Source organism: Entelurus aequoreus, linkage group LG07 (genome assembly GCF_033978785.1).
Source record: "Entelurus aequoreus isolate RoL-2023_Sb linkage group LG07, RoL_Eaeq_v1.1, whole genome shotgun sequence".
Taxonomy (NCBI): domain Eukaryota; kingdom Metazoa; phylum Chordata; class Actinopteri; order Syngnathiformes; family Syngnathidae; genus Entelurus; species Entelurus aequoreus.
This window is the reverse complement of record NC_084737.1, coordinates 37,349,147-37,375,777: the sequence shown is the minus strand read 5'-3', so window position 1 is coordinate 37,375,777 and position 26,631 is coordinate 37,349,147. Positions and strand designations below refer to the sequence as shown.

The 26,631-nt window shown below is 39.7% G+C and overlaps 1 protein-coding gene across 1 annotated transcript in view; it reads right to left on the bottom strand.

The window, feature by feature from the left end:
• The window catches only part of LOC133653781 (protein-serine O-palmitoleoyltransferase porcupine-like), a 35,515-nt gene extending 9,044 nt beyond the window's left edge, over positions 1-26,471 (bottom strand). The window contains exons 1-14 of the mRNA XM_062053466.1: positions 26,355-26,471; positions 23,079-23,429; positions 13,262-13,407; positions 12,989-13,184; positions 12,853-12,896; positions 12,592-12,773; positions 12,386-12,516; positions 12,288-12,308; positions 5,978-5,992; positions 3,300-3,425; positions 3,117-3,217; positions 2,961-3,037; positions 2,819-2,882; positions 2,554-2,639 (exon numbers count right to left, since the gene is read on the bottom strand). Of these exons, the coding sequence (XP_061909450.1) occupies positions 2,554-2,639; positions 2,819-2,882; positions 2,961-3,037; positions 3,117-3,217; positions 3,300-3,425; positions 5,978-5,992; positions 12,288-12,308; positions 12,386-12,516; positions 12,592-12,773; positions 12,853-12,896; positions 12,989-13,184; positions 13,262-13,397 (1,179 nt within the window). The 5' untranslated portion in view covers positions 13,398-13,407; positions 23,079-23,429; positions 26,355-26,471. The remainder of the gene's footprint in view (positions 1-2,553; positions 2,640-2,818; positions 2,883-2,960; positions 3,038-3,116; positions 3,218-3,299; positions 3,426-5,977; positions 5,993-12,287; positions 12,309-12,385; positions 12,517-12,591; positions 12,774-12,852; positions 12,897-12,988; positions 13,185-13,261; positions 13,408-23,078; positions 23,430-26,354) is intronic.
• Between the last annotated feature and the right edge of the window lie 160 nt (positions 26,472-26,631).

Genomic DNA, 26,631 nt, shown 5'->3' with positions numbered 1-26,631 from the left:
ATCCCTGAGGTACACCACAGGATATATTTAGCGTTGTAGACGTGTGTTCGCCTAGCTTCACGTATTGTTTCCTGTTCGTTAGATAACTTCTTATCCAGTTTAAGACTAACCATCTGATGCCATATCGTTCTAGTTTTTTGATTAAAATATTGTGATTAATTGTGTCAAATGCTTTAGTTAGATCCATAAAAACCGCTGCCGCACATTTTTTGCTATCTATTGCATTGGTAATTTCTTCTGTAATTTCAATTAAAGCCATTGAAGTTGAAACATTAGCTCTGTATCCATATTGGTTCTCTTCAAGTATTCTATTTTTATTTATGAAACTTTCTAATCTGTTATTGAACAGTTTTTCAATGATTTTAGAAAATTGTGGAAGTAGAGAAACAGACTTGATGGCTTGATTTATGTTTGGTGGCTTTTTTCCTACGTTAGTCTGTTTCTGTGCTCTACCCTCTTTCCTTTCGTTTACTTTTGGTTTCCATTGACACTAATTCTCCACACCTGCCCTTGTCTAGTAATAAGGGTTCCCACCAGCTGTTTTGGTTAATCCCCTTTATATTTTTCAGTCACCAGGTGAACGCTGGTGACTGAAGTAGACTCCTACCTGCACGCTGCTCCTGCCGCTTTCCTGCTTGTCCTTCTGCTTCCGATAGAACATAAACATCCCAGCAATGCGTCCAGAACGTAACACTTTACATTTCATTAAATTTCCTTTCTTAAGTGTATTAGCAGAAATGTGCGGGGTGTACTCACTTTTGCAAAGTAAAATGTGTCTTTTTTGGATGTAATCTACAACTAATTACATGTGCCAGATAATGACATGACGAAATTTAGATATAAGCCAGTATGTGTGTAAGTGTCGTTGAAACTTACACTTAATATTTTTGTTTTAAGGGTTAATATTTTTTGTTGAAAATTATTATGGTTGTGAATTCATGTTACATTTTTTGTACATAAGACACATTTTGTTTACTATAAAAGGGCAATCTATTTCCTTTGTTACGCCGCTATTCTCGTGAGGTTTTGGTTTAGTATTAGAGGTTGCAAGACCTGCATTCGCCCAGACATGCAAAAGACTTTGAGCGAGCCATCCGCAGCAGTTAGAACATTTAGCTAGCTGCACAAAGTATTTTGTCATATTATTGTTGAATTATTCTGTGTATTTGTAAAGTACATTGGTCTAATTATTGTACGCTCATTTAGTATGCACAAGACTGAAATATTTGCTGCCCAAGAACCTCCGAAGTGGCAGGCGGCCACGAGGTAGACATTTTGTTTAGCACTTTATTTGCCTGTGACTGAACTACGTCTAAAGCATTGTATTTCATGTCCTGTCCTGTAGTTTTCACGGCATAAACCCAAGTAAAGCGCCCGTCTTTAAAAAGCCGTGCCTGTGTTGTCATTTCGGAGCCACAATGTGTTACAATCGTCTTGTTACATCATTTTTTGAGAGTAATTGTTTAAAGGCCAGAAATAAATTTACTCTGTGCAGCCTGGTAAGAAAAACATCAAATTTATTGGCAGATGTTTTTGGTGAGACGTTGTCTAATGCAGTGTTTCTTAATCACCCATTGTTGGGCTGAGAGTACACCATAAAGGGCTGCCAAAACATGGCTCAGTGGGTAGCGCGGCTGTATAGTGACCGGAGGGTTACTGGTTTGATCCCAGCCTGGCGAGCTCATGTCCAGTTGTCCTTGAGCAAGACACCCAACCCCGAATTGCTCCTGATGGGCCATGTTTAGCGCATTACATGGCAGCTTCCGCCATCAGTATTCCACAATGTTGTTGTTTGTAATGTGCAATGACAATCGAAAAATGTTTCCGTTCTACTTTTTTACCACTTGTGGCAGTAATGACAATCTCACGCGTACAGAAGAAGTCTGGAGATAAAGTCATAAATACGTTTTTTAAGCACAAAGATTATGACTAAAGTGCAAAGCTTTATTTTAATTTTTAAGCGAAAAAATTATGACTAAAGTGCAAAGCGGTATTTTCATTTTCACTTTACCGTTATTGACCTTTTAGTTAAACATTTATTATCATTTATTATCAATTTAGTTAGTGTATCTATTTTAGCATCGCGTAATTGTATTTACATTTGTTTTTCATAAGTCCCTTCTTTGGCAGTATATTTGATTACTATTTATTTTTTGTAATCAACCTGACCTAAGCCTTGATAATAATCTTTGTGAATAACACATTCATTCATATCACTTGACAAGGATGTAAACTGTACGTAGGTTAGATATAATTATCGAATAATATTAAAATCAAGAGTAAGATTACTATTTCAGTGTTAATATTTGAGTAGGCCACAGACCACTCTGTATTGGAAAAGTTGGGCCCCGAGGTCAAAAAGGTTAAGAACCCCTGGTCTAATGCCAGCAGAGTAAATCTGCTAATGGACAAAGGTTAGGAAAAAACCCACTCAACTCTACAACAAAAGGAATTTTCACACATGTCAAACATAGATGACAGCTCAGGAAGTATGCAAGAGACAGCAAACAGTAACACGGCACTATCAATACAAAAAAAAGAGAAATGCATTGCCTTTTTGTTCTGGTGGCTGCAGTTTGGCTGACATTTCTTGGACAGGATACAGGCATTAAAAATGTCTGCTAGTCTCTTCCGCAGCACTGACACAAAAAAACAGGGCAGAGGCATTAACATAAAGAGTTTCTTCCCAGCGATAAGAGATAAATTATTGCACTGCAGTGAACAGAAACGGAGCGTAATGGTGGGTGCAATTAGCCATTACTACAAAGCTAAATGGAAAGGCTATAGTGTGCAAAAGAGATGTTAGACAGACGCTCACCGTACTCAATGTAGGTGATGAAGCCCAGAGACATCAGCACAGCACCGAGATGAAAACTCAGACCCTTCCAGACACATTAAGAAATCAAGTTGTTATGGAACAATGCAGCAACAGATCAGAGTCAAATTGCTTTTGTACTGACGTGCAGAAGGGCGCTGGCAGCATATGTCACCATGATGGCAGAGAAAGTCCCAAATTTGACAGCACTCTGAAACACATCTATGAAAGAAGAGCATGCCAAAGGCGGGAAATTATCTCTCATTGTTTGCAATAAGAAATGAACAGAAAGTAAACTTACATGTGTGCAGAAAGCGTGACATGGGCAGATTCCATGAAGTGACCATTTCTACCATTGAGCGGGGATACTCAACGTTTAGTGGCTTTGACACTGCCAGATCCCTGCAAAACAATACACGTTTTTTTTAAACATACAAATGAAAACAGTCATACTTTTGATTGTCAATTTCTTTTATTTACTGACCATTTGAGGTTTTCTTTCTCTTCAGTGAAACCCACCCCAGCTAGTGTGGCTGTGGTCTCGCTCAGGTAAGCAACAAAATAGTTGCTGAAGTGGAAAGACATTGTGTTTTCATACGCCAGTAACCACCTAATGCAAAAGAAATGGAGGTTATATTTCACCTTCACTCATCTTCCACTTTAAGGAGATTAGATGACAGATTAGAGTCAACCTTGTCATCATGTAGACCAAGGGTATCGAACTTGTTTTCACTGAGGGCCACATGCCAGTTATAGCTACTCTCAAAGGGTCGCTTATAACAGTGGATAAAATGTGAATATATATGTGTAACGATTTGCCTCATGATATTATTACACAACTGGCTATGCATTTGATTATCTATTTTTTGCGTACAGTGTACGCAAAAAATGTATGTATGTATGTATGTATGTATGTATGTCGAATTTACAGTAAAAACCTGGCAGAATAGTCGCCTGAATTTTACTGTAAAATATATTGTGTTTTTTACAGCATATTACTGAAAAAGTAAAAAAACGCCACAAATGTTTTTATGGTAACATTTTGGCGACTGAGCTGCCATTTTTTTTTTAATCGTTAAATCTACGGTTGTTGGTTTTTACAGTGTATTACTGTAAATGAAGAAACTATTCTGGCAAATGAGTTCCACATTTTTTTAAAACAATTTATACCTTCAACTTTCTTTTTGCAATTATTATTTTTATCTTTTTTTAATCAATACATGGTGTGTTTTTGTATTTTAGCACATTTATTTTTCAGAATGTATCACAATTTTCAAAATATTAAGCTTTTATTATTCTTTGGTAGCAATATCCTACATGTTAAAAGGGGAACAGCACTTTTTCTTTTTTGAATGTTTTCTATCATTCCCAATCCCTATGTAAGACAAGAACTCATACATCTTTCTTTTTATGCATACTAATTTGTAATATATGGCAAGTACAAGGTGGCTATAATGAAGCTAACAAAGTAAAGTAAACAAAGTATTTCAAGGTACCTAAAAACATGACTTAAACAAAAGTTAAAACCATGAGTAAGATTGGTGGGTGGAATATTGAAGTCATCGGGTAAACAAATCCCTGCAATCTCCCACGGCCTGTTATGCTTATGTTATTAATCAAATCTTGAAGTTACACTTTATGATATTCAAGTAAAATAATGTACGATGATTTGTATTTGGAATGTCCTATGCATGATTGAATATGTTGGTATTCTTGTATCGCTCTGGGGGCAAATCCCTGGAACCAGTCACGTTTAGATAGCTACTGTAATCTAGAAATGGCTTCTGTTTAAAGCTGTTATATACCAATCACGAATCATTTTAGAAGAACATAAAAATGGTCGATTTCTTAAAAACTACAAAAATGGCGTTCCGAAATCACATAGACCAACATACCATTATGCTGAATTTCCGGTATTTGGAAATACAATTATGGCGGATTTCTTAAAAACTACAAAAATGGCGACCGAATATGACGTAGGATGACGTCATCCCCTGCTGGCGCCCCCTATGGATGGGTGGTGTTACTACTTAGGAGCTATAGTCCATCAATGTCATTAATACCATCAATTTTTATACTGCTTGTCCTCGTGAGGATGATAAGCTCGAGCCCATCTCAGCAGACTGCAAGCAAGTGGGGGGGACACCCTGGACAGATTGCCATTTACTATACTGCTTCTCCTCACTACGGTCATGAGTGAGCTGGAGCCTATACCAGTTGACTTCATGTGATGAGGCAGGGCACGAATAACAATTCCTATTGTTACAAAATGCACACCTAAAAGTTAAAGTTTACCAATGATTGTCACACACACACACTAGGTGTGGCGAAATTATTCTCTGCATTTGACCCATCACCCTGGATCATCCCCTGGGAGGTGAGGGGAGCAGTGGGCAGCAGCGGTGGCCGCGCCCGGGAATAATTTTTGGTGATTTAACCCCCAATTCCAACCCTTAATGCTGAGTGCCAAGCAGGGAGGTAATGGGTCCCATTTTTATAGTCTTTGGTATGACTCGGCCGGGGTTTGAACTCACAACCTACCGATCTCAGGGCGGACACTCTAACCACTAGGCCACTGAGCAGGTAAAATGTATGTATATAATATATTTGATATTGGAATATCATACATTAGTATTACTTTACTTTATTATTTAATTATTATTATTTTAAATGTTATTATAGTAACTGGCAGTACAAAATGAATGGATGAATGGATATTCTATGTGTATTTGTAATGAATAGAACCACAGTGGTGGATCAGTGTGGTCTTTACAAGAAGATGACATAACAACTGTATTGCACTTGCATTTAAAACATAGGTGACTTGTTTAGGACCTAAGAAGTGTTTTGAAAAAATACTTCCCTGCTGTGAGATGTTACATAATGACGTTGCTGGTGCACAAACTCATTGTGCTAATAAAAAAATGCATATTTTCACATCTTTATTTAGACAAATTACATATAGTACCGATAAGAGTACCAATGAATACCGGTATCAAAGGGTAATAACAATATTGGTATCTGCATTACTAAAATCTTATTGATATACATCCATAATCATCAGTCAACATAACAGTGTGTGTTTGTATTATGAATGAAATGTAACATAATAAATGCAGTACAGTATACGTGTTATTGTACTCAGGTACAACTCATACTTACTTTGCTAGGGTATCTCTAAACAGAAAGAACAAAAAAAGGGTTTCAGTTTTAGCAAATGAGTGCATTAAAATGTATAAAACATTCTGGGCCCAATCTACTGAAGTTTGGCGTAGACTAAAACACTTGCAAACTTGATAGCAAACGCGTAGCTGATGTACTAAACAGGTGCGCAGAGGATTCAATCAATCAATCATGAATGAATGAGGCATCTCCTCCTAACTATACGAATGCGCATGTTGCCCGTCCCCTTAAAAGGGGTGGGGGGGTCACACAAATATACAATGAAAACTTTAACCTTACCCCTAACCTAAATAATAAATATAAATCGTTTGAGGTGCTTACTATGAGATCTGTCACACCACTGCCTCTCTACTTGGCTGTTATCTACCGCCCCCCAGAGCCCTATTCGGACTTTATCAGTGAATTCTCAGAGTTCGTTGCTGATCTAGTGACGCACGGCGACAATATAATCATAATGGGGGCGGCATGGCGTAGTGGGTAGAGCGGCCTTGCCAGAAACCTGAGGGTTGCAGGTTCGCTCCCCGCCTCTTACCATCCAAAAATCGCTGCCGTTGTGTCCTTGGGCAGGACACTTCACCCTTGCCCCCGGTGCCGCTCACACCGGAGAATGAATGATGAATGAATGAGTTGTAAAAATGAATGATGGGTTCTCACTTCTCTGTGAAGCGCTTTGAGTGTCTAGAAAAGCGCTATATAAATCTAATCCATTATTATTATTATTATTATAATGGGGGACTTTAATATCCACATGAATACCCCATCGGACCCTCCGTGCGTGGCGCTCCAGACTATAATTGATAGCTGTGGTCTTACACAAATAATAAATGAACCCACGCATCGCAACGGTAATACGATATTGATTGATTGATTGAGACTTTTATTAGTAGGTTGCACAGTGAAGTACATATTCCGTACAATTGACCACTAAATGGTAACACCCGAATAAGTTTTACAACTTGTTTAAGTCGGGGTCCACTTAAATTGATTCATGATACAGATATATACTATCAGATATATACTATCATCATAATACAGTCATCACACAAGATAATAATCAGGGTATATACATTGAATTATTTACATTATTTACAATCCGGGGTGTGGAGGAAGGGGGCGGGGGGGGGGGGTAGGTTTGGTTGTTATCATCAGTCATCAACAATTGAGAACAGAGAAATGGATATTAAAACAGTGTAGGTCTGACTTGGTAGGATATGTACAGCAAGTAGTGGACATAGAGGAGAGAGAGAGAGAGAGAGAGAGAGAGAGAGAGAGAGAGAGAGAGAGAGAGAGAGAGAGAGAGAGAGAGAGAGAGAGAGAGAGAGAGAGAGATCAGAAGGCATAAGAAAAAGTATCTACATTTGATTATTTACTTTTGATTATTAACAATCCAGGGAGGGTGTTAGTTTAGGGTTGAAGTTGCCTGGAGGTGTACTTTTATTGCAGTTTTGAAGGAGGATAGAGATACCCTTACTTTTATACCTGTTGGGAGCGCATTCCACATTGATGTGGCATAGAAAGAGAATGAGTTAAGACCTTTGTTAGTTCGGAATCTGGGTTTAACGTGGTTAGTGGAGCTCCCTCTGGTGTTGTGGTTATGGCGGTCATTTACGTTAAGGAAGTAGTTTGACATGTACTTCGGTATCAGGGAGGTATAGCGTATTTTATAGACTAGGCTCAGTGCAAGTTGTTTTACTCTGTCCTCCACCCTGAGCCAGCCGACTTTGGAGAAGTGGGTAGGAGTGAGGTGGGATCTGGGGTGGAGGTCTAGAAGTAATCTGACTAGCTTGTTCTGGGATGTTTGGAGTTTACATTTGAGGGTTTTGGAGGTGCTAGGGTACCAGGAGGTGCATGCGTAATCGAAAAAGGGTTAAACGAGAGATCCCGCTAGAATCCTCATGGTGCTTTTGTTGACCAGAGAGGAGATTCTATAGAGAAATCTCGTTCGTTGGTTGACCTTTTTGATTACCTTGGTTGCCATTTTATCACAGGAAAGATTAGCCTCTAAAATGGAACCTAGGTAGGTGACCTCATCTTTCCTGGTGATAACAATGTCACCCACTTTTATAGTGAAGTCATTGACTTTCTTAAGGTTGGTGTGGGACCCAAACAGGATGGATTCCGTTTTACCCAAGTGTATGGATAGCTTGTTGTCAGCGAGCCAGGTGCAAGTTCTACAGAGCTCAGCACTGAGGATTTTCTCCACCTGTGACTTGTCCTTGTCTGATACCAGCAGGGCAGAGTCATCCGCAAACAAGAACAATTCACAGTCGCATGCCGATGGCAAGTCGTTTATGTATACTAGGAACAGTAAAGGCCCCAATATACTGCCTTGGGGAACTCCACAGCTTACTGAGAGGGGGGGGGGGGGGCACGATGCCGTTCACCTCTACCACCTGTTCCCTCCCCTCCAAGTAAGATTGCATCCAGCTCGATGAAGTTTTGTCAAATCCGATTGCTCTGAGCTTATCTAACAGTACAGCGTGGTTAACGGTGTCAAAGGCCTTCTGAAGGTCCAGCATGACCATGCAGTATTTGCCCGCGTCCACCTCATGTTTGATGTGGTCGGTCATATAGAGAAGGCATGTGTCAGTGGAGTGGTTAGTTCTGAAGCCGGATTGGAATTTGTACATGAGTTTATTAGTGGCAAGGTAACTATCGACCTGTTCATAAACTATTTTTTCCATTACTTTCGAAATGGAACTGAGAATAGAAACAGGTCGGTAGTTGCCAGGTTCCAATTTGCTTCCTTTTTTAAAGAGGGGAGTTACTCTTGCTATCTTAAAATCTTTTGGTACTTGGCTTTGAGATATTGAGATCTAGTGCTTGTCAGGGGCGTCACCACCTCCAAAGTTATGATACTCCCGTATACTAAAGTAATGTCCGATCATTACCTTATAAAATTCGAAGTTATGACTCATTGTCAACAAGCTAATAATAATAATAATAATACTAATAACTGCTATAGCAGCCGCAACATTAATACTGCCACAACGATGACTCTTGCTGGCCTTCCGCCTTCGGTAATGGCACCATTCCCAAATTATGTGGGCTCTATTGATAACCTCACTAACAACTTTAACGACGCCCTGCGCGAAAGCATTGACAGTATAGCGCCGCTAAAGCTAAAAAGGGCCCCTTGAAGGCGTACCCCATGGTTTACAGAAGAAACTAGAGCTCATAAATTATCATGTAGAAAGCTGGAACGCAAATGGCGCGTGACTAAACTTGAGGTTTTCCATCAAGCATGGAGTGATAGTTTAATAACTTATAAACGCATGCTTACCTTAGCTCAGGGGTCACCAACGTTTTTGAAACCAAGAGCTACTTCTTGGGTACTGATTAATGCGAAGGGCTACCAGTTTGATACACACTTAAATAAATTGCCAGAAATAGCCAATTTGCTCAATTTACCTTTAACTCTATGTTATTATTAATAATGAATGATATTTACACTTAATTGAACGGTTTAAAAGAGGAGAAAACACGAACAAAATTTTGAAACATAGTTTATCTTCAATTTCGACTCTTTAAAATTCAAAATTCAACGGAAAAAAAGAAGAGAAAAACTAGCTAATTTGAATCTTTTTGAAAAAATTTAAAAAAGAATTTATGGAACATCATTAGTCATTTTTCCTGATTAAGATTAATTTTAGAATTTTGATGACATGTTTTAAATAGGTTAAAATCCAATCTACACTTTGTTAGAATATATAACAAATTGGACCAAGCTATATTTGTAACAAAGACAAATCATTATTTCTTCTAGATTTTCCAGAACAAAAATTTTAAAAGAAATTCAAAAGACTTTGAAATAAGATTTAAATTTGATTCTACAGATTTTCTAGATTTGCCAGAATAATTTTTTTGAATTTTAATCATAATAAGTTTGAAGAAATATTTCACAAATATTCTTCGTCGAAAAAACAGAAGCTAAAATGAAGAATTAAATTAAAATGTATTTATTATTCTTTACAATAAAAAACATGTATTTACTTGAACATTGATTTAAATTGTCAGAAAAGAAGAGGAATTAATTTAAAAGGTAAAAAGGTATATGTGTTTAAAAATCCTAAAATCATTTTTAAGGTTGTATTTTTTCTCTAAAATTGTCTTTCTGAAAGTTATAAGAAGCAAAGTAAAAAAATAAATGAAACAAGTGAAGACCAAGTCTTTAAAATATTTTCTTGGATTTTCAAATTCTATTTGAGTTTTGTCTTTCTTAGAATTAAAAATGTCGGGCAAAGCGAGACCAGCTTGCTAGTAAATAAATACAATTTAAAAAATAGAGGCAGCTCACTGGTAAGTGCTGCTATTTGAGCTATTTTTAGAACAGGCCAGCGGGCTACTCATCTGGTCCTTACGGGCTACCTGGTGCCCGCGGGCACCGCGTTGGTGACCCCTGCCTTAGCTAAAGCTAAATATTACTCAAATCTCATTCGCCTCAACAAAAACGATCCTAAATTTTTGTTTAGTACAGTAGCATCATTAACCCAACAAGGAACTCCTCCCAGTAGCTCCACCCACTCGGCAGATGACTTTATGAATTTCTTTAATAAGAAAATTTAACTCATTAGTAAGGAGATTAAAGACAACGCATCCCAGCTACAACTGGGTTCTATTAATACAGATACGACTGTGTGTACGACGGATACTGCCCTCCAAAATAGTCTCTCTCTTTTTGATGAAATAACATTAGAGGAATTGTTAAAGCGTGTAAATGGGATATAACAAACATGTTTACTTGACCCACTTCCTGGGAAACTTATCAAGGAGCTTTTTGTATTATTAGGTCCATCAGTGCTAAATATTATGAACTTATCACTTTTCTCTGGCACTGTTCCCCTAGCATTCAAAAAAGCGGTTATTCATCCTCTGCTCAAAAGACCTAACCTCGATCCTGACCTCATGGTAAACTACCGGCCGGTGTCCCACCTTCCGTTTATTTCGAAAATCCTCGAAAAGATTGTTGCACAGCAGCTAAATGAACATTTAGTGTCTAACAATCTCTGTGAACCCTTTCAATCCGGTTTCAGGGCAAATCACTCTACGGAGCCAGCCCTCGCAAAAATGATTAATGATCTATTGCTAACGATGGATTCTGATGCGTCATCTATGTTGCTGCTTCTTGATCTTAGCACTGCTTTCGATACCGTCGATCATAATATTTTATTAGAGCGTATCAAAACACCTGTTGGTATGTCATACTTAGCCTTGTCAGTAAGACAAGAGTTAAACCAAGACAGGATGCAGTGCGTCTCCCATAACAATGTGACATCGGACTATGTTAAGGTAACGTGTGGAGTTCCCCAGGGTTCGGTTCTTGGCCCTGCACTCTTTAGCCACTACATACTGCCGCTAGGCGACATCATACGCAAATACGGTGTTAGCTTTCACTGTTATGCTGATGACACTCGACTCTGCATGCCCCTAAAGCTGACCAACACGTCGGATTGTAGTCAGTTGGAGACGTGTCTTACTGAAATTAAACAATGGATGTCCGCTAACTTTTTGCAACTCAACGCCAAGAAAACGGAAATGCTGATTATCGGTCCTGCTACACACCGACACCTACTTAATAATACCACCTTAACATTTGACAACCAAACAATTACACAAGGCGACTCGGTAAAGAATCTGGGTATTATCTTCGACCCATTGGGGTTGTGAGTTTTTCCTTGCCCTTATGTGGGCTCTGTACCGCGGATGTCGTTGTGGCTTGTGCAGCCCTTTGAGACACTTGTGATTTAGGGCTATATAAATAAACATTAATTGAAACAGGTGCGCAGAGGATTGTGCCTTTTAATTGAGAATAATAGAAAGCTAAATCTATTTAGCGTGTCTGTTGTCATGTATATAATATGCTGATTATTAAAACACCCACAATACTGGGAGGAGATGCAAACACAACTACTTAATGCTTGCAATGCGATTTATGAAGACAAACTGTTCTGCATCTATATTTAACACGTTTGAAATGTGCGTGCAAACTGGCACAGTTATGAACAAATGGCTGTGTGAAAGGACCTGTGAGAAAGGAGGCGATCGCGATGCAAAGACAGACGATGGACAAAGAGTACTTGTTATCAATTGTACACATTGTCTTAGTAGATCCCATGCAACACACCTACTAATAGTGCACACAATTTTATAGTCTGCACACGCCGTTTAGCACTTATTTGTATTTCAGTAGATCAGGCCCACTGTTGACTTGCCATGTACTGTACGTCTTTGTAGGATACAAAAGCTAAACTGAAAATAAGCACATGATGTGAATGTCCATGTAAATTACCTGATTTTCCTCCTTTTTTTGCTGTGAAGACAAAATAAGAGTTGACATAATTTGCAAACCATAATAAACCAGCATTTTGCATTTTATATTCCACTGACCTTCTCAATAGTTTTTCTCCATAGACAGGGATGAAATAAGGGAAGAGGTAAGGAGCCACACAATTGGAAAGAACGAGGCAGATCTGACTTTTAAGCCAGCTAAAAGACACTTTGAATAACCATGAAAAGCTCTGAGGAACAAAGTGGATTTCAGCAGTTAATAGCTAGTATAAATATATCAGTCACTTTTTGTGTATCACACTTACAATCCTACGCCCGTCTAAAGCCTCTTTGTAGCAATTGAAGCTGATCCACGGGCCGAAGATGACTGTTCCAACAAAGTAAATGTAACCCATGAATTCAATGGGTGAGGGTACACTGTCCACGACACCTCTATCCAGATCGAAGGCCAGAGAGATGGCTTTCATGGCCACCACCATCTGTGAACCTGGGCAACAGCGACGACACTTGGAACCTACCTTGAATAATCAAACCTTTCTGCATAAAAGAACGGGTGTGCAGCTTACCTCTCATCTTGTGCCAGTTGGTGGTGTCCATCATGTGTAGTTCTCTGATTTAAGAAAAAAACAGCACAAGAGGTTCAGTTTCATGAAGGAACACACTCTCACTGAGCTCTCATATGCTAGAAGAGGACATTTTTACCCCAGCAGCAAGTAAATGAGCACAGTGATGGAAAGAAATGTGCCTCGCATGGTCGAGTGGCGACACAGGAAGAGGAAGAGGTAGCAGAGAAGGCTGAGGAGGACCACCCAGATCATGTGCAGCTCGAAAAACAGATAAAGGACATAGAAACCTCCCACCACCATGGCGAGGTGCTTTACAATAGAGGGGAGGCCTGCTGCAGAGAGGTGACGAGATGATGACAATCCGGCTCAAATCAAAATTGACAGGGCACAAAAATAAGCAGATGCTCACCGAACATCCAGAGAAGGCGACACAGCAGGCAGATAAGCAGCAGCTGCCACACCTGCTCCAGGCCCTGCTGGGCTGTCGGCAACAGGCAGCCATGAGCGAGCTCCTGGAAAAACTTCTGGCGGCTGAAAGCTCCCATCGAAGCCAATCTGAAAAAGGCAAAGGGCTGTTAAAATGTGGAGCCTATGTCAACATTCAATAAAACTTAAAAATTTGTTCTTTGTTATTATATGTTTCATATACAGTAAGTATAAAAGGTAATAGACTTCTCAAAGTACACACAAATTTGGGAGTGTTTTTTCAGTTATTACTCATAATGGGGACATACTCATTTTTTACTGTTGAAAGGTCCTTAAAAACACAATTGAAATGACAAGAAACTGAATGGAATCAAACTCAGTCTAAAATGTATTAATCCCAAGTTTAAATTTTACTTTATGGGATTTTAACCCTTTAAAAGCCAATATGTTTTTAAAACGCCACTGTTTTTAGACAGAACAGTCCCGTGTGAAATGTCATAAAATTAAGATAAATGTGGAATTGAGAATTGTAGTTTTAATATTTTTCAATTGGATTTCTTTGTTGTGAGAAACGAATGTGTCCTTTTTTGTGCACCTTTGCCTTTTTTAGGACAGGGACAGCTCCAGGATTTTTTTCTCTACCTGGGCTAAGGGGACCGATTTGTTTTTGGATTTTCATGACTTGAGTTCTTATTTTCTCAATAAAATTAGTTATGATACACAGCACAAGCATGTTTGATAAAAAAAAAAAAGTAGTTTTAACTTAATTTGACCAACGAATATTAAACAAAATAGTTAAGCCTATCAAAAGCGACAATGGCAAACATGTTTCACGTGCAAAGGTGGCAGATATGGCAACGGACAGGGCTCATGTGCCTGCTAATAACCAGACAATACATCTAAAATGCGAAACGTTTTTTTTATCTATATGCATAATTAATGAAAACAAACAAATATGCAAGTTGGGGAACAATCATCTGTATACGATGGGGTGAGGGGAAGGGAGAAAAATAAAAAGCAGGATTCAAATCTGACAGCTGACATTCAAATCACAGCTGTTCCATAAATAACATATTCGTATTTTCGTTCTATTTTCCTTTCTTGCAACAACTGTGATGTCTAGCAACATTTGTATCACAGATTGCGGCTGATTTAATCAATTTCACTGCTAATATTACCAATTGGTATCAACTAGTGTAATATATTTTTATTTATTTATTGTAGGAGTGTCAAAATTGTTTTCGGATAAATCGAGATTCTTAATAGATTAAAAACAAATTCTCTGTCCTGTCCAGCCACTCAGGCAAATCATATTGTTGATGTAAATGCCCATATCTGCTGTACAGATTTACTTTAGAAAAGAGAAGTGTGGGATATTTCTCTTGTCGCACTATTTGTATTTGACTTAATTAAATGTTTGGATTAGATTTTATTAAACAAAAACAGTTTTCTTTTAAGTAATGTAGAAATGTATCAGAGCTGTTATCTATTTTATGGAGGAATGTAGTTAATCATAAAACTGGCACCCAATTTTAATAAAAAAGTATTGATTTTGAATCGAGAATTGTTAGGAACTGAGAATCAATTCTGAATCAAATCAAACCCCCAAAATTGAATCGTGTGGTGCCCAAAAAATTCACAGCCCTAATCTATAGTGTAAACATATATCTATCTAATTGTGATTTACTTTACCTTGCCTGCAGCTTTATATAATTATACAGTATGTGTATTGTATATTATTGTATACTGTATGACAGGGGTGTCAAAGTCAAATGGACGGAGGGCCAAATAAAAAATTTAGCTACAAGCCGAGGGCCGGACTGTTCGAATGTTCATTGAAAAATTTTTAAATGACGCATATAGTCTAGTGAACCTAATTGAACCTACTGAAAACCTAACAAATATATTCCAATATGATCAGATAAATAAAGCAATATTTTCTTATGGCTCTGTCAGTAATCTTTAATTTTCAACAGACACAAAAGACAAATTTCCTTTATATAAAAATCCCCATAACATGAACATTAAATGAAAGAAACCGGTATTCAAGGCACCATCAGTAGCCTATATTTTCTATTTTAGCAAAAGTGGGCTAAATTTACTTCAAAGAAAAAAACAATAATAGCAATTTTCTATCATCCACTCAACTGAAATATTTTTAAAATATAATTAAATTGAAATACAATAAAATAAAGTGCAAAAATCTATAAATCAAAAACAACACTTTGTTTAAGGAGAAGTAACATGCAGTGAAAACAAATATTAAACTTTAACTTTTAAACTTGAATTGAGTAAAAACTCTAAATATGTGATTGCACAGTAATGTTCACATTAAACCCCCCTCCTCCCTCCGTGGGAGGGAGGCGAGTTGGGTGCCCGAAACCCCCCGCTGGTTTCGGCCCGCCCCTTGGCGCGCGTGGCACGGCGGGCTCCGCGACCCGACGGCTGGCCCTCGTGGCTTGACGGCGGGCGCGTCCCAACGGGCCGCGCGTAGGGGTCAAACGCAGAAGTCTCAGGGCCTCGTGGTGAGGGGGTGGCCTGCGGGTTTCGGCCCGCTTGGCGCGCGCGGCACATGACGGGTTCCGCCACCGACGCTCGGGCTGCAGCCCGACGGTGGTGCGGGCCCGGCTGTGACGCGCGGTTTGGGGAAACAAAGCAGAAGTCTCAGGGCCTCGGGGCCGGGTTTCGGCCCGCCCCCTTGGCGCGCGTGGCACGGCGGGCTCCGCGACTGACGGCCGGGCTGCAGCCCTTCGGCCGGCAGGCGCGTCCCGGCGGGCCGCTCGCCCCCTTTCGGAACCTTGGACCGGCATCCGCTTGGTGCGTGTAAAAGATCTGCGGTCTAAAAAAAAAAAAAAAAAAAAAAAAAAAAAAAAAAAAAAGATCTGCGGTCTGCGGGCCGGTTCTAATAATAAATCAAGATCATCCCAAGGGCCGTAAAAAACCTTCTCGCGGGCCGGATATGGCCCGCGGGCCTTGACTCTGACATATGTGCTGTATGAGGACGTCATATTCATTTGTTTTTTTAAATTGTATTTTCTATTAACAAACTCAAAAACATATGGCAGCCCTCAAACCATGTACTGCAAATGAGAAAAGAAAAACATAAAGTTTCATGTTTTGTTATGCACACAACAAATGACACAGAACACAAACTATATACATTTATTTACAACATCCAATAAGATATGTACAGTAAATGTACAAAAATAAATTGTTACAAAGAAAATGTTACATCACACACTTTTGACACTAGGGATGTCCGATAATGGCTTTTTGCCGATATCCGATATTGTCCAACTCTTAATTACCGATACTGATATCAACCGATACCGATATCAACCGATACTGATATATACAGTCGTGGAATTAACACATTATTATGCCTAATTTGGACAACCTGGTATGGTGAAGATAAGGTCCTTTTTAAAAAAATTAATAAAATAAAATAAGATAAATAAATTAAATACATTTTCTTGAATAAAAAAAGAAAGTAAAACAATATAAAAACAGTTAGATAGAAACTAGTAAGAAATGAAAATGAGTAAAATTAACTGTTAAAGGTTAGTACTATTAGTTGACCAGCAGCACGCACAATCATGTGTTCTTACGGACTGTATCCCTTGCAGACTGTATTGATATATATTGATACATAATGTAGGAACCAGAATATTAATAAGAGAAAGAAACAACCCTTTTGTGTGAATGAGTGTGAATGAGTAATTGTAAGTGTATCTTGTTTTTTTACGTTGATTTAATAAAAAAAAAAAAAAAAAAAAAAAAAAAAACAACAACAAAAAAAACCAATACCGATAAACAAAAAAAAAGATACCGATAATTTCCGATATTACATTTTAAAGCATATATCGACCGATAATATCGGCAGGCCGATATTATCGGACATCTCTAATTGACACAGTATAAAAAGCGGAGCCAGGTAATTGAGCAAAGATGGACTAGAGTGGGCTAAAGGTAAGTAAGTGAAATCAAAAGGTGATTTCATGCCTTCCTCATTATTCTTAGCCACTGCCTTTTCTATCTGTAACCAGAATACACATCACACTCACTATTCTCTCACATAAATTTACAAAGAACTTGTTCATTTACTTTGGATGTATTTGTGTACAACACATTTAAATAAATATACTCTAGTAGGCTATACAGTACTTGTAGTTTGTTACTTTATGATTTTTAGTGAAAGTGGACGAAAATTATGTAATAGACTTTCAATATACCTTTTGATACATATTTTACTTCTTTCGTTGCCTTGGTGCAGACGCCAATGTAGGCAAAAGACCTCAGACGAGAAAGCCACATTGTGTCGTCATTGCCCCGTTTGCGGCATAGCTCGGTTGGTAGAGTGGCCGTGCCAGCAACTTGAGGGTTCCAGGTTCGATTCCCGCTTCTGCCACCCCAGTCACTGCCGTTGTGTCCTTGGGCAAGACACTTCACCCACCTGCTCCCAGTGCCACCCACACTGGTTTAAATGTAACTTAGATATTGGGTTTCACTATGTAAAGTGCTTTGAGTCACTAGAGAAAAGTGCTATATAAATATAATTCACTTCACTTTTGGGGCGCTTGGATGGACGACATTACTGCAAAAAAGGCGAAATTGATAAACACTAAAGTTTTTACCTTTCAATTTACGAGGGATCGCCCTGGAAGTAGCGTGCTGAGGGGAGTCGCAAAAAAATAGCATTCACGCTGTGATTGGGCAACCACAAGCTGGAGCTGGATATTTGATTGTCCTTTGGAAAGACAGCGCCGATTGCACTATTGGCCACAAAAAGATGAGCTCGGTTTAGTGCGCGTAGGGGCGGGACCAAAAAGTTCATGATTGGGCGGCCAAAAGCTGGAGTTGACGTCACCAGCGGGACATCACAAACGGGGCACATTCTAAATGGCTCCTTTAGAGCAGTGGTCCCCAACCTTTTTGTAACTGCGGACCGGTCAACGCTTGAAAATATGTCAACCCGGACCGGGGGGGGGGGGGGGGTATGGTTTTTTTGTCATAAAAAAATACAATCATGTGTGCTGCAGACTGTATTGATCTATATTGATATATAATGTAGGAACCATAAATATTAATAACAGAAAGGAACAACCCTTTTGTGCGAATGAGTGTGAATGAATGTAAATGGGGGAGGGAGTTTTTTTTGGGTTGGTGCACTAATTTTAAGTGTATCTTGTGTTTTTTATGTTGATTTAATAAAAAATAAAAAATAAAATAAAACTTTTTTTTTTTTTTTTTTATTGTGCGGGCCGGTACTAATCGATACACGGACCGGTACCGGGCCGCGGCCCGGTGGTTGGGTACCACTGCTTTAGAGGAAGTATGAAGGAAGGCAAGATTGTTTTATAAACATCTCCGCAATTCCTCCAGGGTTTGATTTCTAACTTTTGGAAACTTACGCAGATCCCCAATACACAACAGCCGGTACCAATAGGTAAGAACATTAGCACCATCCCTGTTTTAGGACAATTTAAGGAAAAGAGATGACTAAAAAATACTAAGACTACAACATTTTCGAAAACAGGAGTATAATAAAGTGTACAGTGTACTAAAGAGAGCCGAAAGGAAAAATGTATCACGATATAAGTGTTTCATATCAGTCGATATCGATAATTATTGATAAAAAAAAACAAAAAAACTATTCTAAATAAAGACCAGGAGAAAAAGGGCTGAATTTAAATAATTTTATTTTAAATATAACCTTTAACCTTTAGAACGGGGTCAGCATTATGAAAAACAGTCAAATAAATGAAAATTCTGGCCGATGTTCAAATATTGACATTAAATAAATGCTTAATCCAACAAAATGTGCAAAGTATTGTATTTAAGTAATTAGTAGTGTACAACTCAGGCTTTAAAGCCATATTGGTAACAATATATGCAAATAAATAACAGTCACATTAAGCAAGCAGAAACAAACATGTCTTAAAGAATATTGTAAACATCGGAATAAACTTGCGTCTGAACATCTGTGACATAACAAACCTGTTACCCTCTTCAGTCATTTATGGAAAAATCAAACCAACTTCAGTATCTCCCGTTCCACGGATTCCCTGCACATTGTGTAAAGCTTAGCTGTCTTGGAAAAGTGCTTTCGGCCAGGTAGAACATAACGGGGGTCGAGCACGTGTATGAGATTCTTGTACCCAGACTTCTCAACTATGCTGAGCGCTAGCATGTCCTTCGCTAATTGATACACAACTGCATCCGTTATTTCTTTATAAAATTTTGAATTTGTGTCGTATGGCACTGCTGCCGAGTAATACTGGCAACAACAGACCACCATCGAGACGATGGTGGTCTGTTGTTGCCGCTTCGGTGCTGTTCCACTTGCACCGGCTGATGTAGATGGTTGTGGCTGTTTGATACTGCTGTACTCCAAAAGCGGCTCAGGTGCTAAAATAAGTTTGTCGTGTTCCCACGACGACCTTGCTAAGTTTGCAGAAAGTATTACTCTGATTCGTATCGGATTTTAAAAAATCCAAAATACTGCCAAACTGGTGACGTGACGTTTCCTTTTTTATTTACAATTTCCTCTCGTGCTGCCGCGCTCATATTCCCTATTCCCGTTTCGTTTCACTCCTCGTCGTCAGCTAGCCGTTGTTGCTTTTTTTTCTTTTTTTTTCCTGTTACCCAGAATGCCTTGCGGTTCAGGCTCGGCCGTGATAGGTCGAGAGGCCAAAGCCCTTCCTCTGCCTACACCCCCCAGAATGCCGTGCGGTTCCGGCTCCGCCTTTCTTCCTATTTTTTTCTAACAGCAGTCAGTGAAATTATCGAACGTTCTATCGACCCCATTTTCTATTGATATCGATCACATGTCTATCGCGATATATATTGTTATTGTTTTATCGCCCAGCCCTACTGGAACCTCTGGCCTAGTGACACTTACATATACGTGAAGAACCTGCTCGTTCAAGGACGTTGAAAATGAACTATTGTTATAACTGCAAAAAAGGAAAATCTAATGTTCTTGTTTGATTTGATGTATGTTACATTTAATATTTCCGTGCTACTACTATTGTTCAGTAATTATTATGTTATAATAATTAGGGGCCGGAATGTAGAGGCAGGGATTTGTTTCTCACTTGTCACCTGGGATAATGGGTGTGGCTACGTGTGTGGGTGGAGTGTGTGTGGGGCTGATTGCTGAATATATAACACCTGACCTGTCTGTGAATTTTTTTGGCTTGTATGGCGAGAGTGTGAACCTGGGTGCCGTTACTTCTGTTGACCGCAAAAGGACCGCAAAGGGATTGCAAAGGGACCACAAACCATCTGCATGTAATCAATCAATCAATTAATCAATCAATCAATGTTTATTTATATAGCCCTGAATCCCAAAAGTCTCAAAGGGCTGCACAAGCCACAACGACATCCTCGGCACAGAGCCCACACAAGGGACGTCGATGTGAATGACTATGAGAAACCTTGGGGAGGATCGCATATGTGGGTAACCCCCCCTCTAAGTACAGTCCCTAGTGGATCCAACATAACAGTGAGAGTCCAGTCCATAGTGGGGCCAGCAGGAGACCATCCCGAGCGGAGACAGGTCAGTAGCGCAGAGACGTCCCCAACCGATGCACAGGCGAGCGGTCCACCCCGGGTCCCAACTCTGGACAGCCAGCACCTCATCCATGGTCACCGGAACCGGAATAACCCGGCGAGGGGGCAAAGGAGAAAAGAAAACGGCAGATCAACTCGTCTAAAAAAAGGGGGGTCTATTTAAAGGCTAGAGTATACAAATGAGTTTTAAGATGGGACTTAAATGCTTCTACTGAGGTAGCATCTCTAAATGTTACCGGGAGGGCATTCCATAGTACTGGAGCCCGAACAGAAAACGCTCTGTAGCCCGCAGACTTTTTTTGGGCTCTGGGAATCACTAATAAGCCGGACTTCTTTGAACGCAGATTTCTTGCCGGGACATATGGTACAATACAGTCAGCAAGATAGGATGGAGCTAGACCATGTAGTATTTTATACGCAAGTAGTAAAACTTTAAAGTCACATCTTAAGTGTACAGGAAGCCAGTGCAGGTGAGCCAGTATAGGCATAATATGATCAAACTTTCTTGTTCTTGTCAAGAGTCTAGCAGCCGCATTTTGTACCAACTGTAATCTTTTAATGCTAGACATAGGGAGACCCGAAAATAATACGTTACAGTAATCGAGACGAGACGTAACGAAGGCATGAATAATGATCTCAGCGTCGCTAGTGGACAAAATGGAACGAATTTTAGCGATATTACGGAGATGAAAGAAGGCCGTTTTAGTAACACTCTTAATGTGTGACTCAAACGAGAGAGTTGGGTCGAAAATAATACCCAGATTCTTTACCGAGTCGCCTTGTGTAATTGTTTGATTGTCAAATGTTAAGGTGGTATTATTAAATAGATGTCGGTGTTGAGCAGGACCAATAATCAGCATTTCCGTTTTCTTAGTGTTGAGTTGCAAAAAGTTAGCGGACATCCATTGTTTAATTTCACTAAGACACGCCTCCAGCTGACTACAATCCGCCGTGTTGGTCAGCTTTAGGGGCATGTAGAGTTGGGTGTCATCAGCATAACAGTGAAAGCTAACACCGTATTTGCGTATGATGTCAAATAAGGGCAGCATGTAAATACTAAAGAGTGCAGGGCCAAGAACCGAACCCTGGGGGACTCCGCGCGTTACCTTAACATAGTCCGAGGTCGTATTGTTATGGGAGATGCACTGCATCCTGTCAGTAAGATAAGAGTTAAACCAAGACAAGGCTAAGTCTGACATACCAATACGTGTTTTGATACGCTCTAATAAAATATTATGATCAACGGTATCGAAAGCAGCGCTAAGATCAAGAAGCAGCAACATAGATGACGCATCAGAATCCATCGTTAGCAATAGATCATTAGTCATTTTTGCGAGGGCTGTCTCCGTAGAGTGATCTGCCCTGAATGTATTGCATTTTTACTCAAAGGGGAAAATAAATCACCCTCAAAACAGCAGTAATTACTTGATATTGCATCCTTGGACCCAGCGTGTCAAACAGAGCCCTGCTTTCCACTCTCAATGACTAATTACTTTCTGATAGTCACACAACAATATATAGACACACAGCCCAATGCGGCCCCCGAGTCAAAAAGTTTGGGGAACCCTATAGATACGGTATAGCCCAAAGGTATACAACTGAAGCCCGGGGCCAAAACCTGGGAATGCCCCTGAATTCAGTTTAAAACTATCAAGACTTATTACCGTAAAATCCTAAAAACACTAGAGTGCACCTGTTGTATAGAATAATGTGGACCAATGTAAACACATTTGCAACAGTTTAACAGCATTAATGTACACCACCAATACAAACAAGCATGCTACATACATCTACCAAACATGCTCTCACTATGGAGACACTGCAGCCATCTTCATTATAAATGACATGACGAATGTAATATGAGCATGCTAGGAATATGTGGATACATGTCTAACAAATGATCTTCACAAATGCATCGTGTGTGAGTTCATATGTCAGTCTTGCATGAACCAGATATGACATAAGCTCAAGTGGGCATGCCGGGGCACCGCAATGCAGTGTACCGGGGGGACAAGTTGACTCACAGCTGCTCTTCGAGCTTCACAAACAAACAACACGTCGTCCAGTCCCAGCGAACAAATGTGTGGGGTTTATTGAAGGAAGCTGGCGAAGACCTAGCCAACATTTACGCTCAATAGCTTCTTGTCTACTTGAGCGTCGAAGCCAGCAGCCCGCTGCGCCAGGAGCAGCTAACCGGTCGCCGCGCTTGTCAGAAGAAAGCTTACCCTTTGTTAAACAGCAGCCTTCCTCCTTCTTGTTACTCGCAAAAGCTGCTTTCCCGCCCGTGTAGAGTCACTTTGGCGAGCGTCTTATTGTGTTTACTTGGCACAGATGTTGCTTAACTCGATGACTCCCATTGTCACACAGCGTCAGCTCCAGCCATCCTCGCTGCCACGCGGATTTAGAGACCAATCAGCGAGCTCGGCTAGACTTGCCAGCCAATCAGCGCTGCTCTTATCTTTGAGTGACAGAGTTTTCAGCCAATCGCAGCTCAGTTACTGCGTTTCTCGCTCTTTCCCACCAATAGGATGTATACAGCGTGATGAGAACTGTTAAGACTCATCTGGACCTGGCATCTGTAGAAATACATATTCGACTTACACTTGATTTTGCCTCACAAGTTATATGTTGTTTGCTCACATACATACCTGATAAGTAATAAGTCAGTTAGTGAGGTATTTATTATGTATGTCATCGTGGTTGTAGTTTACAGTGGGGCTGCAACGACTAGTATACATAATCGACAACGTCGATTAAAACAATCAATTCGTCGCTTATAGAAATTGTATTTATAGACCCCAGGAAATATTCATGTTTACACTTTTGTGTAGGCTAAAAACTATTTTTGCTCTTAGTCATGTTTACAGGACATATTGGATTCGATTGGTTAAATACTTGGTGTATTATCGTAAAACCATTCGTTTCTCAGCAATGTTCTTTTTCTTTGTTGCAATTGAGTATGTTTTAAAAGTGAGTTAAAATTGTGTCGCTGACTCAACGTCAAACTCAAACGTGTCCAGCAGATCATAAGCAATAATAGTTTGACTAGTTGACTAATGGAAAAAAAATCATCGCTGACTGATTGAATATCAAAATAATCGTTAGTTGCAGCAATGCAGAATTTTACAGCATCATGCGGTGATGTTCATATTTTGGTAAAGAGAGATGAGACAGTATGACAGTGCAGTTTATTCAGCTGTTGTATTAAATTCCATCATTTGGATCACTTCTCACATTTGTAATGGCTGTAGCACACTTCTGACATATTTCCAAATCTTTGGGAATACAGTAAAATGCTCTCCCATTTTATCCTGTGCTTTATATACAATTTTGTTGTACACTGTTAGAAAAAAAAAAAAAAAAAGCATTATTTTCATTAAAATATCGGCAGCTGTAGTTGCCAGGAAGTCACCGTAAAAAATACAGTCACGATGTAACATTGGGATATGTTGATGTTGAACATTGGGATATGTTGATGTTCAACGTAAAACAGATTAGGGTCAATTTTAGTGTTGCCAATCAGCCTTTCCCCAGGTGCATGTCTTCAGAGGTGGGAGGAAACAGCAGTACCCAGAGAGACCCATGCAGTCACGGGGAGAACATGCAAACTGAACACGGATACCCCTAGCCCGGTAATCAAACCCAGGAACTTCTCACTGTGAGGCACAAGCGCTAAGCACCGTGTGTCACTGTGCTGCCGTGTCTTGAGGCTCATTTCTAATAGCTCACTTGAAGGAACTTGATGTGAGTTGTCCAGTGGAAAGGTTGTGCAAATACTTTCAAGTTAAAATCCTCATCTACCGCTCAAGTGTCTCAAAAACAGGTGTTTTGCGGTTACTACTATTGGTGACGAGCCAGTGGGTAGCGCTTGTACCTCACAGTGAGAAGGTCCTGGGTTCAATTCCCAGGCTAAGGGTCATCCTGTGTGGAGTTTCCATGTTCTCCCCTAACTGCGTGGGTTCTCTCTGGGCTGATTGGCAACACTAAAATTGGCCCTAATTTGTTTTAAGGTAAATTCCTGGAAACCACGGCTGCGAGTATTTTACCGTAAATTCTATAGTTTTTTTGTAAACAGGTCAACAATATATCAGTTTTTATCATAGTAATTTACCGTAAGCAAAAACAGTTATCAACTGTAAACTTAACGGATTCAACATCAGCATACCGTGATGTTCTATTCATCGTGACTATTTTTTACGGTGAATTCCTGGCAACCACAGCTGCTGGTATTTTACAGTAAAATTGACAGACTTTTTTTTTACAGTGTATTTAATTATACAAAGAATCTATCTTTTTATCCATCATAGTCTGAACAACTGATAAAGATCTCACTCGTGTTTGTTGCTTGCATTTCAATATGGCGTTTGTTTTCGTGGGTTGCATGCTGGGACGTGTGACCATGACACCTAAATGCGCGGGCTTACCTGCATGGGCTGATGCCAAGGAGCCCCCACTCAAATCAGGGACCACCGATTTTCACTGCTCCTAGCGGGGTACGAACCCAGGTTGCCGGTGTGAGATGCGAGCGTCTTGACTACTGAGCTAAAAGCACAGGCAATTTCCCGGACCGACAGCATTCTTCTCTTGGAAGTTGGTTGGCCTCTGTTACACTCGCATAGACGTGCATGTGCTCATCGCAGAGATGTATTCATGAACGCAAATATTTTTTAGAATGGATTAATTTTTGCATTGCTGCTGTTTTGTTGAAAAAACTGTGTTTTTAGAACAGGGGGCAGAAAGGTGGGGTTTTTTTGAGGTTGTGGGGTGAGGGGGGAAAAAAACCCTCAACCTCAGGACGCCCCCTCACCCCCTAGGTTAAGGCAGCCCTGTGTGTGACGCCATGTGCCAGAGCTCTATAGCGTTGTCCAAATCAGGCCTGGCCCTAACCAATCTGGCGCCCTAGGCAATATTTTAGGTGGCATACCCCCCCCCCCCCCCCACATCGGCAGTGAAGTGTATATACTCACAAGAAACCGAATAGCTTTGTCTTTGACCTTTTTTTGTACTTAAAGAAAGCAAATTAACATACTATATGAGAATGTTATGTTATGATTATCTTTAACCGAATCACAGCAGTGCTCAAATTAAAAAACAGCATTCCCTCTCATGTGATATTGCTTAATTAACATTATGTGCACTTTAACAACTAGGCTTACAACTATACCTAATATATAAAGGGGTGGAGAAGTGACTATTACCTGCAGGGCAAACATTAGCTAACCAGAAGGCAATAACAATGTAAACAAAAACACCTGCTTAAAAGATCTAATACAAATGTCCCTGAGGAATGTAAGGTGGGAGTACTGTAATTACCTAACGTTACATTATTATTTTCCATAACAATTTAGCCCCCTCCACAATATTAACCCGACGTTAAAACAGAACTAGTTATTTATTGATTAGCAATTGCCGAATCATGTAACATTAGCTTAATGCTAAAGCCAGGTTACTATCACATTCTGTAACAGACAAATAATTTCATGTAGGCTAACGTTACCTACCTGCTACCTCTGTCTTTTTCTCGTTTCTCCTCCTCTTCTTATCTCTTTTTTCTTCCCTGGGCACCTGACAGTTTTGGCCGTTTTGACATCTTGAGTTGATTTTTTGATGTGGTAAGAATATGATACGGGAAGGGAGGGGGTGCACCGTGCGGGGGGAATGGGGGGGCGTAATGTTGTAATAAATAATATTTCTATTAAATAGGCATTACTTTGCATTTTAATTAACGTGGGATTATTTTTTGTATCTAGAAATAATAGTACCAACTTTTTTTTTGTT